General features: G+C 45.3%; 1 protein-coding gene across 4 annotated transcripts in view; it reads right to left on the bottom strand.

Annotated features, from left to right (window-relative positions):
* Positions 1-459: 459 nt before the first annotated feature.
* The window catches only part of SATB2 (SATB homeobox 2), a 240736-nt gene continuing 223160 nt past the window's right edge, over positions 460-18035 (bottom strand). For all 4 annotated transcript variants that reach the window (XM_088461112.1, XM_088461114.1, XM_088461113.1 and 1 more), the window contains one exon: positions 460-1591. In XM_088461112.1, the coding sequence (XP_088317238.1) occupies positions 1130-1591 (462 nt within the window). In that variant the 3' untranslated portion in view covers positions 460-1129. The remainder of the gene's footprint in view (positions 1592-18035) is intronic.

Genomic DNA, 18035 nt, shown 5'->3' with positions numbered 1-18035 from the left:
AACTAGGTATTTGAAGGCCCAATAGCAAAAGTTTGTAAGGTCCCCTATGTACCACCCAATAGTGGGCCCCATAGAATAGCAGCTGCACCCCTTGCACCTATGGTAGTTACGCCCATGCCACCCAGACCCATATATAATGCCCTGGCACTGTGGCTAAAAAGGGTAATGGGAACTATGGCTTGTCCTACGGCGTGTGCGGCAATCAGTAGGTAAACAAATATAGAATTAACCATTTAAAGGATATATAGCGTCACTTTACTAAACATTTCATCACGTCATGGGCACAAATCAGCAAAACTCTCCCCCCCCCCCCCCCCCCGTCCTCATGGTTGCTTACATAAAAAAATAAAAATTTTGTACACCTATGTTGCTATGTAAACCTTAATGACCTTTTGATGCATTTGCAATATTATATATTTTTATTTCATTTTGTTTTGTTTTTTTTCAATTTTACTTCCAAACACATACCTTTAAATAAAAGTTATCCACCATGCGGCCAGAACAAAAGCAGAGACTAAGGAGAAACATAAATCAAGGATAAACACAAGAAAAAAACCCAAAAAGAAACATGGAAAAAAAAAAAAAAATAAAAAATAAAATAAACCACTCAATGAGAGCAGGCAGTCTGTGGAGGAGGGAACCCGAAACGTCTCACTGCACAGTGGTCTTAATACACAGTCCAGTCTTTTGTGTAAGGAATGGAATTCACAGTCTGTACATCGAGAATGAAATATTTGCTTCCCATGCACCATCTGTATGTCTATATAAATATATACACCTATATAAATGCATATGCATATATATATGTGTGTGTGTGTATATATATATATAGAGATATATAAATACTTTTCCTTCATTGATTTCACCAATCTTGAAGTCCTGTAATTTGCGTAAATCATCTATGTAAGTGCACGATGATTGCAGATAAAGTTTTACACCAGTTTCCTTCCAGTCGGATGTCATTTGTACACTCAAGTGTCAAGGCAATTTTCCAAGATAGCAATACTAAAAACTCATTGTTCCGCTCATTCTCCACCTTGCAGAGATAGAACATTACAAGTTATCAAAGTGATTTTTGTCTTGCGCATCGGTATTGCTGTTGTGTTTTTGTGGCAGCTGGCATGTTTTATTATCTCTGGTCCACCTCGGACAGACTGGTCTTGGCATTCCCGCTGCTTTCCTCGCTCTGTTGCACGGTATACATCTCCTCCATGCCCTCTTCGCTGTCGTTCTCCTCTGATTCCGCCAGGAGCTCCTCGTCTTTGTATTCCGCCACGTCCACCGCTATGCCCAGGTGTTCTTTGAGTATGCCGTGGTGTTTGACGTGGTAACGCTGGTTCTGGAAAAACTTGATGATGGTATGTTTGGGCAGATCCAGCTGGGCAGACAAGGTGTGGATAGCTTCTTGGTCTGGGTAGAGGCCCACGTCATGGATAAAGCTTTGCAGGATGCCTAGCGCTTCTAGCGAGATTTTGGTGCGAGACCGTGGCTTTTTGGTGCAGCTGTCTTCTGACGGAGGAGGGACAGGTGGGGTCTCTTCTTTTGGAGGGGAGGTCTCTTTGGCTGGCTGGGCTTGCTGCCCCAGAAGTACCTGTTGAGAGAGAGGATTTTAATTTTAACACGGAAGACCAATCTACATAATGAAACATGCGTTTGATTATAAGAAAGTGTATCATCAAGATAGATAGATAGATAGATAGATATGAGATAGATAGATATGAGATAGATAGATAGATAGATAGATAGATAGATATGAGATAGATAGATATGAGATAGATAGATAGATATGAGATAGATAGATAGATAGATATGAGATAGATAGATATGAGATAGATAGATAGATATGAGATAGATAGATAGATATGAGATAGATAGATAGATATGAGATAGATAGATATGAGATAGATAGATAGATAGATAGATAGATAGATAGATAGATATGAGATAGATAGATAGATATGAGATAGATAGATATGAGATAGATAGATAGATAGATATGAGATAGATAGATATGAGATAGATAGATAGATAGATATGAGATAGATAGATAGATATGAGATAGATAGATATGAGATAGATAGATAGATATGAGATAGATAGATATGAGATAGATAGATAGATATGAGATAGATAGATATGAGATAGATAGATAGATATGAGATGGATAGATATGAGATAGATAGATAGATAGATAGATAGATATGAGATAGATAGATATGAGATAGATAGATATGAGATAGATAGATAGATAGATATGAGATAGATAGATAGATATGAGATAGATAGATATGAGATAGATAGATAGATAGATAGATAGATAGATATGAGATAGATAGATAGATATGAGATAGATAGATATGAGATAGATAGATAGATAGATAGATATGAGATGGATAGATATGAGATAGATAGATAGATAGATATGAGATGGATAGATATGAGATAGATAGATAGATAGATATGAGATAGATAGATATGAGATAGATAGATATGAGATAGATAGATAGATATTAGATAGATAGATAGATAGATAGATATGAGATAGATAGATATGAGATAGATAGATATATTTATTTTTAAATGGAACCAAGTTTAGCTACACCCCATTTATTTAGTCCATGACGTCAAGTTGTGTGCATTAAAATTTACTCACGAACGGCAAATAGATTTTCCATAAGGATAATGGGTGGAAACATATAAAAATTTAAATTTCCTATATATCGACACTATAAACAAATAGCTCAATATTTCTACAATACAGATGCGTGTCCTCATACACCTTGTGCCTCTTCGCTATATGTTGTGAGAGGATTGGCATGACTTAGACCCTTCGGCACGGGTAGCGAAGCGTACTGATTCCTAAACATTGTGTCTTAGTGGCATCGCAGCCACAATGAAAGCCGCACACAGTGTAACAGGGACTCTAGGAATTGGTATAACATGTGTACACAGTCACAGCTTAAGCATAGCGAAACGCGTCGTTGGAAATAGCCATGGCCCCTCATATCCGACCGAACCTTCTAAACACAGATTTGCCACTTTGTTGCACACAGAAGTACATGTAGCGCCAGCCCCAGTGGGCAGTACACAGTCTATACGCTTGCAATTTTTAGATTTGTCGCTTAAGTGGTGCAAACAAGCTGCAAATTTTAAGAAAAAAATATACTTGGCGGGTAAGTTACAAAGTCTGTGGCACACCAAATAGCCACTGCGTGGCACGCCACAGACTTTGCAACTTAGCCGCGACAAGCAAAGATGACAGCAAATTAGTATGAGGGTACATCTCTTTAACTTTTCTTGCTCAGTCTTTATTTACAATAGAAGTTTTAGCCCCCTGCCCCGATAAGATTCTATACCATATTATAGGAAAAGTCTACACCACAGGGGCCTTCAGACAAACACCTTGTGCGATCTAATTGTTATGTTTCCGAACTACTGTTTCCTTGGGAGCCTGGGACTGAGGCATTCCAGGAGAGCAGAGTGCATGCAGTCCTTCTTGCCAGCAAAGTCTTGTACTCATTCCCTGATATAATCAACCACTATTAATAAAACATGTGAGCAGGAAAGAGTATCGGCTTGTTTGCTAGAAGTTGACTACATTAGATAAAGCGTCTCGCCTTCAATCTCTGAGCGCTCAAATATGTTTTGAAGGGGGGAATGGAAACCAGCTGGAACCCATGTGTAAAATATAATGGTCACTGCCTGGAGGGAAGGAAGTGAGATATTGAATGAATGAATTTAGGAAAGTATATAATGTACTGTATCATTATGCCAGTGATCTGGATTACATGTAATAAGCACTAGTTTAGTGGTATTTTTCTATCAGACAAGGAATTAATAGGGAGCTTCCAGGGGTTACTGACACATTGTGTGAGCGAGCCTCAGTTCTCATTCCTGCGGATGGCGAGCTGACGAGTGGAGCTCAAGTGACTTTGGAACGGGAATGTCCAGCAAAACCAATGTCTGGAAAGCTTTTAGTTTTGCGAGTCTTAAATTGTACTTGGTTTTGGCCAGACATCTATGAGGTGGTTCTCTCGCAGGTTCCGTCGACAAAGGACACACGTCACAGTGGTCGTCTGGCAGAATGAGACACCTTCAATAAATCTAGGAACTAGATAATCCTGCCATTTACTTTAAAGCAGGGTTAAAGCTGCATCATCATTTTGCTATTAGTCTGAATTATTTAGGTACAGGGGGAAGCCGGGACAATGCACTGTGGTTATTTCATGTATGTAATCCCTCCCGTGTATTGTATCTGGGCACAGGGAACGTACAGATGTGTCCTGACCCGTCTTTGCTGCAGGTGCGCCAAACAGCCCATCTCGGCGGGCTTGGCACGTGAGGCTCTGCTAGTGCCAGGTGTCTTTTTTTGCCGAAAATGCGTCTAAGTCGCAAAGCAATACGACTAGGACACACCAGGAGGCTGTGCTGATTAATGTGATATGTGACACCTGTATATCTATGTACGATTGAGAGTCTGATTTAACACGCAGACAGCTTTGCAATTGTGATCCTTGCAAAAATGCATTATTCAGCAGGAGGTGTATGACACCCCCTGCTGCATTTTGCAATCCCAGCACTGAGATGGAAGTCGCAGGCTGGGATCACCATCGCGACCATCGGTGGTCGATGGTCATGATGGTGGATAGCGCCGGGGCTCCGGCCAGCTAAGTAGGTCTCAGCTTGGCCAGTTTGCGAGTCAAGGACACTGCGTTGATCAACGCAGATCCTGGGCCAGCCACTCCCGGAAAACGGGGTGTATATGTTACAGTTTCTGGGAACAGTGGCCAACCCCACCCCCGGACCGCCTCTTAAATGCCTCTGCCTTTCAATCAGGCAGATGCATTCAAGGGTTTGCATTCTCTGCCCATGTCCAGACCCCAGTGCCAGTTGGTGGCTTTCATGTAGCAGTGGGGGAAAAGTGTATGCAGAACACTGCATATAACCCACCTTTCAAAAAGCGTTAGGGTGGGGTAGACTTCAGATTCCAGTCAAATTAGATATTTTCTGCTAGAGAGTGTAGCTAACCAAGGAAAGAAGTGTTAGGTGGAGAAGAATTCAGATCCCAGTCATATTAGATATGTTCTACTAGAGAGTGTATCTAACCAAGGAGAGAAGTGTTAGCCTGAGAAGACTTTATATACCAGACATATTAGATATGTTCTACTAGAGAGTGTATCTAACCAAGGAAAGAAGAGTTAGTCTGAAAAGACTTTATATATCAGTCATATTAGATATGTTCTACTAGAGAGTGTATCTAACCAAGGAAAGAAGAGCTAGCCTACTTTATATACCAGTCATATTAGATATGTTCTACTAGAGCAGTGATTCCCAACCTCGGTCCTCAAGGCACATTAACAGTCCTGGTTTTGGTGATATCCAGGCTTGAGCACAGATGGTTAAATCAAAATAACTGAGGTACTAATTAAGTCACCTGTGCTCCATTAAGGATATCCTCAAAACCTGGACTGTTAGTGTGCCTTGAGGACCATGGTTGGGAACCCCTGTACTAGAGAGTGTATCTAACCAAGGAAAGAAGTGCTAGGTGGAGAAGACTTTATATACCAGTCATATTAGATATGTTCTACTAGAGAGTGTATCTAACCAAGGAAAGAAGTGTTAGCCGGAGAAGACTTTATATACAAGTCATATTAGATATGTGCTGCTCGAGAGTGTATATAACCAAGGAAAGAAGCGTTACATGGAGAAGTATTAATATACCAGTCATATTAGATATGTTCTGCTAGAGTGTGTATCTAACCAAGGAAAGAAGCGTTAGGTGGAGACGACTTCAGATTCTAGTCATATTAGATATGTTCTGCTCGAGAGTGTAACTAATCAAGGAAAGAAGCATTAGGTGGAGAAGACTTCAGATTCCAGTCATATTAGATATGTTCTTCTAGAGAGTGTATCTAACCAAGGAAAGAAGCCTTTGGCAAAGATTCATAATTACAGAACTAACTGTACTGTATCTAATTTTGCCAAGAAAAACTCCACAAAGTTCTTTAAAGGGGACAACGTAGACTTGCCAGGATAACAATCAACTTTTGTTTTATTTTTCAGAATTAGTTAGTTAGTTGGAGATCTACCCCAAGCCAAAAAATAATTTCATGTTCAAGGAAAATAAATAAATAGGGGAAGATGGATCAAATCTAGAGGGGACTAAAGTGGAGAAGTTGCCCATAGCAAGCAGCTTCTGTCATTGTACAGACTGTGCTAGATACGAGACAATTAGAGACAGATGAGATAGAAGCTGATTGGTTGCTATGACCAACTTCTCCACATTATGGACCTTATTCAGAGTCGGTCGCGAGCGCTGAGCGCTCGCAACCGACTCGATGTTGGTCCACAGGGCATGCGCACGACGGAGACTGCTCCGTCGTGCGCATGCGCGAGCCCCCGCTAACGACGGATAACCCGTCGTTAGTGGGCTCGAAGCAGACGGAGCGAGCTGTTGAAGTTGATTGACAGCTCGCTCCGTTTGCTGGGCGGGCAGGGGGCGTGCCCGGCCAAACGGAGGCGTTCCTTTCAGAACGCTTGCCGTTCTGTGGGCGTCCCCACTGACATCATCAGTGATGTCAGTGGGGAGCTTCCTGCTCAAACAGAGCAGGAAGCTCCCTGGGGCTTAAGGTTGACGAGACCCTACCCTAGGGTCTCGTCGTAAGCTCCGATGGTCGCGATGGTCTTGACCATCGCGACCATCTCCCTTAGCGGTCGTTAGAGCTGTGGGTGTTAACCCACAGCCTAACGACCGACATGGAGGCGGCCGTTCAGGATGCAAGCAGCCGCCCTGTTTCTGAGCGACCAGTTGCATCCTACGACCGCCTCTGAATGAGGCCCTATGTCTCTCCAAGACTTGATAAATCTCCCCCTAAATGTTTACCTACATCTGCAATCAGTGGCGCCGTAACTGCTCCTGGGTTCTCCGAAGCAAAGTCTGAGTTAAGTACACACAGACTGTGGAAACCCTGGCACTGTCACTAATGGAGATCTAGGTCTAGTTCTAACTGGAGCACTGCGCAGTCATGACGCCATGTGGCGATCCCAAACGTAAAACATCTCCCACAGCTGCTAAACAAGCTGCGCTGTTGTTTCCATGGTGGCAAGGAAAGAACCAAGCAGCACTCCGGTTGTTGCTGTCACGTCCATAGGATGCTCCTTGCTACTAGTTTCATGCTCCATGCCCGCTCTCCTATCGCAGGTGCTGTATGTGTCTGTATGCAACTCCTTTCAGCGTCACGCCCGTGACCATCTGCGTGCAAACATTAAGCCACCTCCCTGCCCAATACATTTGCAAGACCTTTCCGAGACCATGCGTTCCCTGCGCACCTCAATCCCAACTACAACTCTGTGTGCACGCTATCTGAATACGCACCTTAGATGCTTGCTCAGTAGGAAAAACCGCTCCATTGCACCTGACATCAGCAGCGTGGTCTGACTAAGGCCCGTATTCAATTAGTTTCGCACCAGCGATACTTTTTCGCCTGCCGGACTTTTCGCCTACATCGCGTATTTTAGCCACAGAAACTTATCGCGCGTGTACCCGCGATTCGCCCTATTCAGTTCCAAAAGAAGCAACCCGGCGAATGCAAACCAGTCGAAAAAAGTGCTGACAGAATCGGGGAAATCAGCCTGCACAAACATTGTACATGCCCCCCCGAATAGCCCTAATAAACCTACTGTATTTGGAGTACTTAGGGCCTGATTCAGAGACGCTCGCTCGTGCTGTGCGTTCGCAAGCGGCCCGATGTTCTGTGTACGCGCATGCGCACACTTCATTCTGCACATGCGCGAACTACACACTGCGAACGCAAACCTCTTGCTCGCCCAGCAAAGGCAGCCTAGGGTAATCAGTGACAGCAGAGGCCGTTTGTGGGTGAATACAGGGGCAGGACACTAATAACAGGGGGCTGGAGATGTGAATGCAGGCATGCCTGGGTGTTTCAACGCCGTTTTAGAGGCGTGCATAATTAACAGGCAGCGTCATAGTACACGTCACTTGCTTTTTTTTACACTGATTTCCTCGCAATGCTTGCGGTAGGGTAAAGCAACCACAAGCGCTGCGTTCACATCCGATGGTGCTCGATGTACCAATGTTTTAATACACTTCCTGGAGATGACGTGTTGCTGGTGGGCGGCTCTGCCTGTGCAATTGGGCGTACGCATACGCAAAGTGGCTGCTCGTTAAGACATGGTTATGCCTTGGCGAGCGATCGCTTCACGTGGCTTCACTTTGTTAAATTTGCATACGCATCTAGCGAGCGTACGCAGATAGTGAGCGGGTCTGAATCAGGCCCTTAAGGTGTGTCAATTTCTTCTAATTAGCGTCTTTGCACAAGTGGTGAAGAAGAGCATTTAGCAGTTTTTTTGGGAGAAGACAAGTAGTCCTGTCAAATTTGGGGTATTTGAAAATGGGTGCAAGCATGGTTTAAAGTCGCAAAAGTAAAGTTTTAAAAAACTTAAAAAACACACCTGAAGCAAGCACCTGCAATCAAAAAAACACCTCACTCCTACTTGCAGACCCCCCAAAAGTCTATTTTGTTAGTTTTTAAGTTTGTACCCCCACTTTGCACTTATTTGCTAAGTCATTTTTTGGGGTGTTCCTAATTTTTTTTTAAGATTTTTTTTATGCAGTTATCCTTTGGGGGGCTGTCCCAAGGGTGCTGAGTGGTTTCCCCACCTTTGCACTCTAAAATAGCTTTTTTACCTATTACATTGCATTGCGTTTTCGCATACGCGAAAAGCGTTTGCAATTGAATACGGAGATAAGTTTCCGCCTGGCGAAAAGTCACCATCGGCGATACTTTTTTGCGGATTCCGACTTTTCGCAGCTAATTGTATACGGGCCTAGGATTCAGTCACAAAGTGTAGAGGCCCGAGGGGCACCAGTGTTTTACACCTCACTGTCTTTTTTACAGGATCAGTATACGATGGGAATTTTTTGTGCTTAGAACATTACATTTAGGCCCTGATTCAGAGCCGGACGCTCTGACCAGAGCGCTCGCTCTGAATCAGGGCCCACCTCCATAAAAATGGAGCGTCCTCCTGGACGCTCGTATAGCTGTGGGTCACCACCCACAGCCTATACGAGCGTGCAGGATGATGGTAGCAATGCTCTTGACCATCGCGACCAACGCCAGTGCGAGCAGAAGCCTGCGGTTGAGTTTGTCAACCGCAAGGCCAGGAGTGATTTTGGCTCTATCAGAGCCAAAATCACTCCCACTGACATCACTAGTGATGTCAGTGGGGCCGGCTTCTGACGGTAGGCGTTCCCTTGGGAACGCCTCCGTCTGGCAGGCACGCCTCCGGCACGCCCACCAAAGGGGGCGTGCTGTCAATCAACATGACAGCACGCCCCCTTTGATCAGACACAACGAGCGAAGGAAAGTCCTTCGCTCGTCGCGTCTCGCGCATGCGCATGACGGAGCTCCCTCCGTCGTGCGCATGCGCAGTGCACACCATCGACCCATTTGCGAGCGGACAGCCGCTCGCGAGTGGGTCTGAATCAGGCCCTTAGAACACTGATAAATCACAATAAACTTTGTTTCACTGGCTTTGAAAAGGAGAAAGCAGGAGAATCCATGTAAGAGCCTTAATCACGTCTATTCTCAAACTGTGGAGATCAAATACCCAAGAGAGCCTGTGCATTATTAAATAAAAGTTGATATAATAGAAGTATATATATATATAAATATATTTACAACATGAAATTGTTGGGTACAGGTGTTACATTACATTTTTACTTCAGGCAGGTTTAATATTACTTTGGTTTTCTTGTTTGTTTTTTTTTTGGTACTATTTCTCCTTGCGGGTTCTATCAAAGGGAAGAAAATAAAAGCACGTTCTTCAATATAAAAAAAGAGCGTGTCAGGAGAAATCAATAGCAGCGTGCAAAATGGTAGGAAGTCAGACATGGAAATATGTGTTCAATTTCAGCCTGCCCTAGGTCCGCTTTTCCTTTAATATTGTGTACGTTGCTCGTGGCAGATCTTTTATATTGTTATAGCACAACACATGTTAATAATTGCCTCTCTACAAGGTTTTATGAAATGGGTTATGGTGTCAGGGTAGATTGCCCTGATTGTTTACTGTGTATTGGTGTTTACAAGCATGATAAGCCTCATTTCTGCCTGGCACTCCGGAGGCAGCCATTTTGTTTGATAAGACCAGCAGCCATGATAATCTGGCCTATCAGCTCACTAGGAGCCAGTGACAATATTAGCGTAAACTGTCGGCGGTCCAAAAATCTGGATTAGCTGACTTTTTAGAAGTCTTCATGAGAGTATAACACTGAACTAATGCGCTCTCCTGGGCAAGTGGGGTCACTGCTTTTGCTAACAACATGGTATTATTCAGGGATAATGAAAGACAGACTATAGATTGGTGTATCTTGTATTATCCTAATCCGTCCACTGTATATTCCTGTTGTACATTCCTCTTTTAACGCCTTGAACATACCCCACAACCGTCCTGATTTCAGCGGGCATTGCCGATTTGAGGGCCCTGACTTGCTATCACTATCAGGACTGCATTGGCCTGGTCCCTGGACAGTTGGTGAGGTACGTCTGGCCTGCAGACCTCCCAAACGTCTGATTTTGCCAGGACAGTCCCGCTTTGCAGACACTGTCCCGCCGACCCACCCGCAGGCCACAGTGACCTACAGAGGGGCGAGTTTGGGGTGGGGGGGACTCTCTCCCACTCAAGAGCAGAGTAGAATGGATACATGGCATTCAAACAGTGCCAAGAGAGAACGGGGACCTGGTCACTCTGGGGTCGAGGAACAGCATGATGCACAACAGGATGTGACGCCCGGCCAGACGCCCACGATGCACAGCCATGCCCCCTTATTGTGCACTAGTCTTTGGTGCATGGGCAATTAGAAGGTATGCATCTGCATAGCAGAGCAGCAGTGAGCTGGTACCATGCACACCTGCCACTGGCGCATCCGAGACTCGAGTTGAAGGGCAGTAGGAGGTGGACCGGAGGCAGATAAGGGGCAGCCCAGGGCCCAGAGCACAGGATGCGGTCAAGCCCCCTCCATGATACAGACACACCCCTCCATCATGTGACCAAGCTCCCTGTCCTGATCTGCTCACCTCCAGTGTTGCCTAAAATGTCCTCTGTTGCCAGCTGTACATTGCACAAAGAACTATGCATTAAGGCTATAAAAGCACACCAGAGACCATGATGACAGGTCCTCTTCCAGGTGTCTTAGCACTATTCACACACACAGAAATAAGGCACAGTCTGCTCTCCACACAGTCTTATTAAATCTCCCCATTATTGCAGGGTATTGTCAATATACGTTAGCAAATGACATACAATGTGACGCGTGTGCGCTGATGTACTCGCCGTAAGAGCTCTATTTAAATCAACAACAACAAAAACCCACAATATTTATTGACTCTGCTGGGCACTGAAGCCCTGCCACAGGTCTGACTACAGAGACATTAGGAGATTAAGGTGTGTGATGCGATGCCAGATTGCTGCCTCTCCCAGCCGTCTACAGCGCCCTGAAGCAGCAAAGATTGCAATGGAGCCCTGTCATTTGTGTGGTGGAAGTCATTCTAGGATAATAAGTGAGGCCTCGGATTATTATACAGTGCCCGCATTGGAAGGGAACAAATACCGAGATTGAGCCTGGCCAGTACGCTGGGACATTCCCAGTCCTGTCATTAGCAGAGCTAGCGGCTTTGGCACGCCAGAAGCTGGCCTGGTGTTTATACTGCCAGGCTGGCACTTCTAACAAGCCACAATCACACAAGTGACCAGTGGTGACCTGATAACTACACCCCCCCCCCCCACACACACACACAGGCACTAACACCCACCCAAAACCACTAGTTCTATGTAATTTAGGGCACTGTTAGGAACTCTGTGACATAGGGAATGTGTGGGGGACCTCAGTCCGATAATAAGCCCTTCTAGCTAAAAATATGTTATAAATGGTCACTGTGACTGAAATTCTTCTAAACCTATTATTTTATGCTGGACTGACAAGGAAATAAACAAACATATAATGTACTACTTGGTTCTCATTTGATTTCAGTTACAAAAACAGGGTTTGCATTAATAATGAATAATACGTTTTGTAGAGCCGCAGTCTCGCTCGTCCCCTAAGGAGCTTACAATCTGATCTCTGGCGTAATGCGAGCAGCGGCAGTGTTTCACAAGCATCTTCACCTTGGACACAATTGCCTTCAAATAAATTTTAAAAAAAAAGAACATTTTGGCCTTAGAACTAGTTAAATAGCCCACTGGTCCTTTGTTCCTCTTGTTCTTGTCTTCACCCAGTTAGCAGCTGTTTCTCAGTTAAGACAGTACCACAACCTGCCCCCATGGCTTCCTGAGTGCCTTTGTAGCTTATCTGGATGCGATCTAGGTACACAGTGCAGAAATTAGAGAAACTAAATGCAGAAATTACAGAGGCTGAACACAAACCACACTCTTGGCGCTTGGCGTGCATTAACCCTTTCCAAACAGGAGGGCATGTTCCCACTTCTCTGCTGGAGATGCAATGCTAATAATCTGGATATTGCTTTATTAATACAATATAATAATAATAATAATAATAATTTTATTTACATAGCGCTTTTTTTCCAGAAGGACTCGAAGCGCTTTACAGAAATCATGAACATATTACAGGGTTTTAGATTTGCAGGAAATACAAAAAAACAATGAACATGATACAGGATTGGTGCAGCCATTTTGGATAATAAATTCTAAGGTACCAGGTGAGGAAGCCATCTTGGGGGCACTATGTAGGTTACACTGGGTGGAATATTCAATGTCTGGAATGACACAATGGAGAGGCTACAGAACTCTAAAGGGAGATGCAGGATCCTTATCATCAGATCCATGCACAACCCATGGAACAATACGATAATAGTTCCACATGTTGTTCATCCTGCTCATGAAAGTACCAGCAGAGGAAGCCATCAGGTGCACTACATAGGTTACAGTGGGCAGGATGTGCTATTAGTAGAACTATAAACATACAATGGGGGATTACATAATAAACTGTAAGTAGAGCCTATTAAGAACTCCTACATCAGAGTTATTTATGTAACGCACACATATTCTGCACATTCTCCTGCCCCTGCATTCACTGCCAATACCCCAGCAGCGCCCAGTCACATACTCTCCTCCCCCTGCATTCACTGTCAATACCCCAGCAGCGCCCAGTCACACACTCTCCTCCCCCTGCATTCACTGCCAATACCCAGCAGCACCCAGTCACACACTCTCCTCCCCCTGCATTCACTGCCAACACCCCAGCAGCACCCAGTCACACACTCTCCTCCCCCTCCCACATTCACTTGCAACACTCCAGCAGCACCCAGACACACTCTCCTCACCCAGCATTCACGTCCAACACCCCAGCAGCACCCAGTCACACACTCTCCTAACCCTCCCCCTTCCACATTCACTTCCAACACCCCAGCAGCACCCAGTCACACAGTCTCCTCCCCCTGCATTCACTGCCAACACCCCAGCAGCACTCAGTCACATACTCTCCTCCACCTGCATTCACTGCCAACACCCCAGCAGCACCCAGACACACTCTCCTCACCCAGCATTCACTTCCAACAGCACAGCAGCAAACAGTTACACACTCTCCTCCCCTTGCATTCACTTCCAACACCCCAGCAGCACTCAGTCACATACTCTCCTCCACCTGCATTCACTTCCAACACCCCAGCAGCCTGGAGGGCGACCACCTTCCATTTTCTCCCGTATTTACGCCCCTGACTCTAGAGTTAATATTTGTCAGGCACCAATTAACCTACCAGTATGGTTTTGTAACGTGTGGGGAAACAGGAGCATCCAGAGAAATGCCAGGCAAGCATGGGGAAAACATACAAACTCCACACAGTTAGTGCCTTAGTCAGGAATTGAACTCATGACCTCAGGACTGTGAGGCAGGAATGCTATCCACTTATCTAACCGTGCTGCACTAGTGTATGTATTCTATGTGTTATTTGTATCCTATATTTATCTAGGATATGCTACATTTTAGGTGGGTACAGTATGTGATATACAGTTAAACATACTTATACAAATGATAACGAAATCCCTGCTTGCAGGGGCCTCACCACACCTTACTAAAAATATACAACACATACCTATCATTTCATGAATCACAGTTGTTATATTCTGAATAATAAACATTTTACTTTCTTTTTTTAAAGTTTTTAAAATGTATCCCCCCCCTCTGACCTGCCAGAGGTTGCACTGCATTCCATACTGGCATGAAGTGAGTTAAAGAGCTGTCATCCTGTTAGCAGGGAGCGCTAATGCTCGTACAGGAAGGTCGCCCTGCAATCTGCTGAAAGGTTTTGATTGAAAATGTTATTGAACGACTGTGCATCACTCAGCTTCCTGTTTATTATATTTCATAGGTAGGGCAGGTGCCAAGACATTAAACTGCCAATAAACTATTAATACCGATTTCCTTCAGCTACACTCTTCATCAACAATGCAAATACAGCCCGGCTAAGAACAGCACACTGGGGATGCAAATCTTAATGCTGACGCGGACATTTGCATGGTTTCATCTCTCTGACTTTCTGCTAGGAGCTGACGGGACACTTGGACAGCAATCGTTTATTTCTACTGAGCTACGAGCGTTCTGCAGATGGCAGACACTACTCAGTACATGAATATTCACCTAGAGGACCTCATTCAGAGCCGGTCGCACAGAGCGTGCGGTCGGTCTGAATGAGGGGAGGACGTCTTGAATTTTCTCACCCACAGCCTTAACACCCACAGCCTTACGACCGCCTAAGGTGAAGGTCGCGATGGTCAAGACCATCGCGACCATCGGGGCTTACGACGAGACCCTAGGGTAGGATCTCCCTTGTCGTAAGCCCCGGAGAGCTTTCGGCTCTGTCTGAGCCGGAAGCTCTCCACTGACATCACTAGTGATGTCAGTGGGGCCGCCCCCAAACGGTAGGCGTTCCCATGGGAACTCCCCCGTTTGGGCTGCCACCCCCCAACCCGCCTTCCAAACGGGGCGAGCTGTCAATCAACATCGACAGCTCGCCCCCTTTGGATCGAGACCCGCTACGACCGGCGCTGTCGGTCGTAGCGGGTTTCACGCATGCGCACAACGGCGCCGTCGCCGTCATGCGCATGCTCTGTGGGGGGCCATCGACCCGGTCCGAGCGCATTGGCGCTAACGACCGGGTCTGAATGACCCCCAGAGTGCTTCACCTTATTAACAACAACATAAAATAATGGTTTGATCTTTAATTACAAATCAGAAAATGTAAAATGTCATAAAAAGGCTGTTTTGTGGTAAAATCAGACTTGCCGACTTTCAGGCTGCCCCCTCCGGGAGGGACAAGCCGGGTGGGCGCTGGAGGGGCGCGTGGCAGCGGTAATAGAGGGCAGGGCGGGGGTGTGATTGTGTCATTGCCGCCCCGCCCCCCACACACACACTATACAATGCTGAGATTTCCGGCATTGTAAAGCAGGGGATAGGGCAACGATGACGCGATTCAACGCAAATCGCATCATCAGACCCCTCTGGAGGGGGTGCGAGGCGTGGCGGCCAGTCTGGGAGACTTGCTTTCTCATGCGGGGGGAGCGCCACCCAATTTTCAGGAGCTTCCCGCCCCATTGCAGGAGAGTAGGCAAGGATGGGTAACGTACTTAAGTGCCCAATAATTCTACAACAAATGACTAAAAAAGAGCGGTTACGTTTTTGAGAAAACCAAACACCCCCGAACCTTTCCAAGTCACAGTTCGGAATCACTTTGGGGTTCTGAGCAGAACAGAGGGCCTGATTCAGAGGCGCTCGCTATTTGCGAGCGCTTGCTCTGAATCAGGGCGTTTTTTTTTTTTTGTTTGTTTCAGCCTCCAGGCCGCTCGCAAAGCTGTGGGTGACCACTCATAGCTATTGTGAGCGGCCTGGCGATGATCACGATTATTGCAACCATCGGGCTTGCGTCAAGACCCTGCGGGTGGGTCTCGGTTCCCGAAAGCCCGAGTGGACTTCCTGCTCTAATAGAGCAGGAAGTCCACTACTGACATCACGAGTGATATCAGTAGGGCCGCCCACAAACGCCAGGCGTTCCTGCAGCCACCCCCCCTCCCCGCCTACAAAACAGGGCAAGCTGTCAATCAACATCGACAGCCGCCCCGTCTTGTAGTGAGGCCCGGAGCGACGGGGCTCGCGCATGCGCACGCCGGAGGCGGCGCAGGTGCAGTGGGGTAACATCGACCCGCTTGCGAGCGTTGTGCGCTCACGAGCGGGTCTGAATCAGGCCCAGAGTCCTGACTCAGGTCTTCTTGTAATTCAGAATTAAAAAAATGGATGTCGCGTGTATTGGATTGCATTTAAGTCCTGCCCTCGTAATAGTAGGTGCTGTGAGGTGGTCAAAACTGACTAGAAATTAAAGTTATCGATATTAGTAGTACTATAGGAACACAAACAGGTCCAAGTTACATGATTTTAGCTGTTTTTATTAAGTTTTAAAGAAATTCATAACCAAAACTAAGTCCGAACCAAAACCTTTGAGGGTGGTTTTAGCAAAACCAAAAACGTGGGGATCCATGCACATCTCTACAAAAGACTAACGCCAAACAAATTAACAAATGATACGTGAACTATGGTACTGTATGTGAGCTTATTATTAATGTAAGAAAAGACAGCAGTTTACATTTTTGTGTACCTAATCCTGCAACCATTGTTAATTATTATTAATATCATTTTCTATTTATAGTTACTTCTATAGTACAAGCACCACCTCCTAATGCAATAAAAGTAATATTGTATTGTGTAGCGTACATCCGTGTTTTCTTTAAGACATCGGAGTGCGTAAATAAACTACCCAACTAGTTGGAATAAATGTAGGACGGGTGGTGAGAGCAATTTCATTAAACGCTGTCAAAGATTGTATTAATGGCTGCACACAGAGGAATTTTCTCGAGCCAAGTTTAGTTAGCATACAAGAGCTGGGCTTTTGCAGACTGAAGCTATTTCGTATTGCATTGTGGCCCATAGCTTTCCTATGCCAAGGAAAACCAGTTATGGTATTAGACGTAATTGTATTTATTGTGGATTTATTAACATTTCCAGAGATGCCGGGGGGGGGGAAGGGGGGGGGATCTTCTCTTCCACTTCCAAATATGTGGCTCACAAAACGCATTCAGTTCGTTCAATATCTCAGCAAGGGCGGGTGGGGAAGATTAGTTTGGTTACCCTTTGTCTCCAAGGAATTGGACAAATATGAGGATCTTTTGATCCTAAAGACGTGGTTCATGATATCAAATCTTGTTTCAATTAACAACGTTAATTAATCGGTGCCACAAAGACGGGAATACTCACCAAGCAATCTCAAGTATATAAACATTATCAGAACCAAAGACAAACTTGTTGAGTGGAGCACTACAGTATTATTGTAAGAGAATTGGGACTATAACATGACCCTGTCAGTCTTTTTCTGTAAACGATCAATTTGTGAAGTAAACGCAGTTATGTTTAGTTGCTACTTGTTACACCGCAATGTTCCAGATTCTCGCAACACTCAGCCCCCTTTACACACTGTCATGGCCGGTGCAAGGCTTCCGGGCGCCCTAGGCAACATTTCACCAACCGCCCCTGCTCCCTCCAATTTATAATATGCCACGCATCAGTCTCCCCACTTAAATAACATGCCACACTACAGTATATAGAATATTACACACAGCAGAGCGCCAAAATCACAATGTAACTCATAACACTGCTGCCAATTCATAATATGCCACACAGCTATGCCACAAATTCATTATATGCCACTCAGCCATGAATTATGACATTCATTTTTTTTTTTGTGGACTCAGCGGCGCCCTCCAGTGGCTGGTGCCCTTAGGCGGCTTCCTAAGGTTGCCTAATGGTAGCACCGGTCCTGCACACTGTTTTGCACGAATGCAGCCTAAATACTGTAAGACCTACATTACCTGCACCACAATGCGCTGTATTTCTGCTTTATCACTAACAATGACCGGTCTAGGCAGCATCATTAGGTTGGACGCGTATGGCGTACGCC

This window comes from Taudactylus pleione, unplaced genomic scaffold (genome assembly GCF_031769625.1).
Source record: "Taudactylus pleione unplaced genomic scaffold, aTauple2 ptg001017l, whole genome shotgun sequence".
NCBI classification, from domain to species: Eukaryota; Metazoa; Chordata; class Amphibia; order Anura; family Myobatrachidae; genus Taudactylus; species Taudactylus pleione.
The sequence above is the reverse complement of the archived record's forward strand: the minus strand, read 5'-3'. Positions and strand labels throughout refer to the sequence as shown.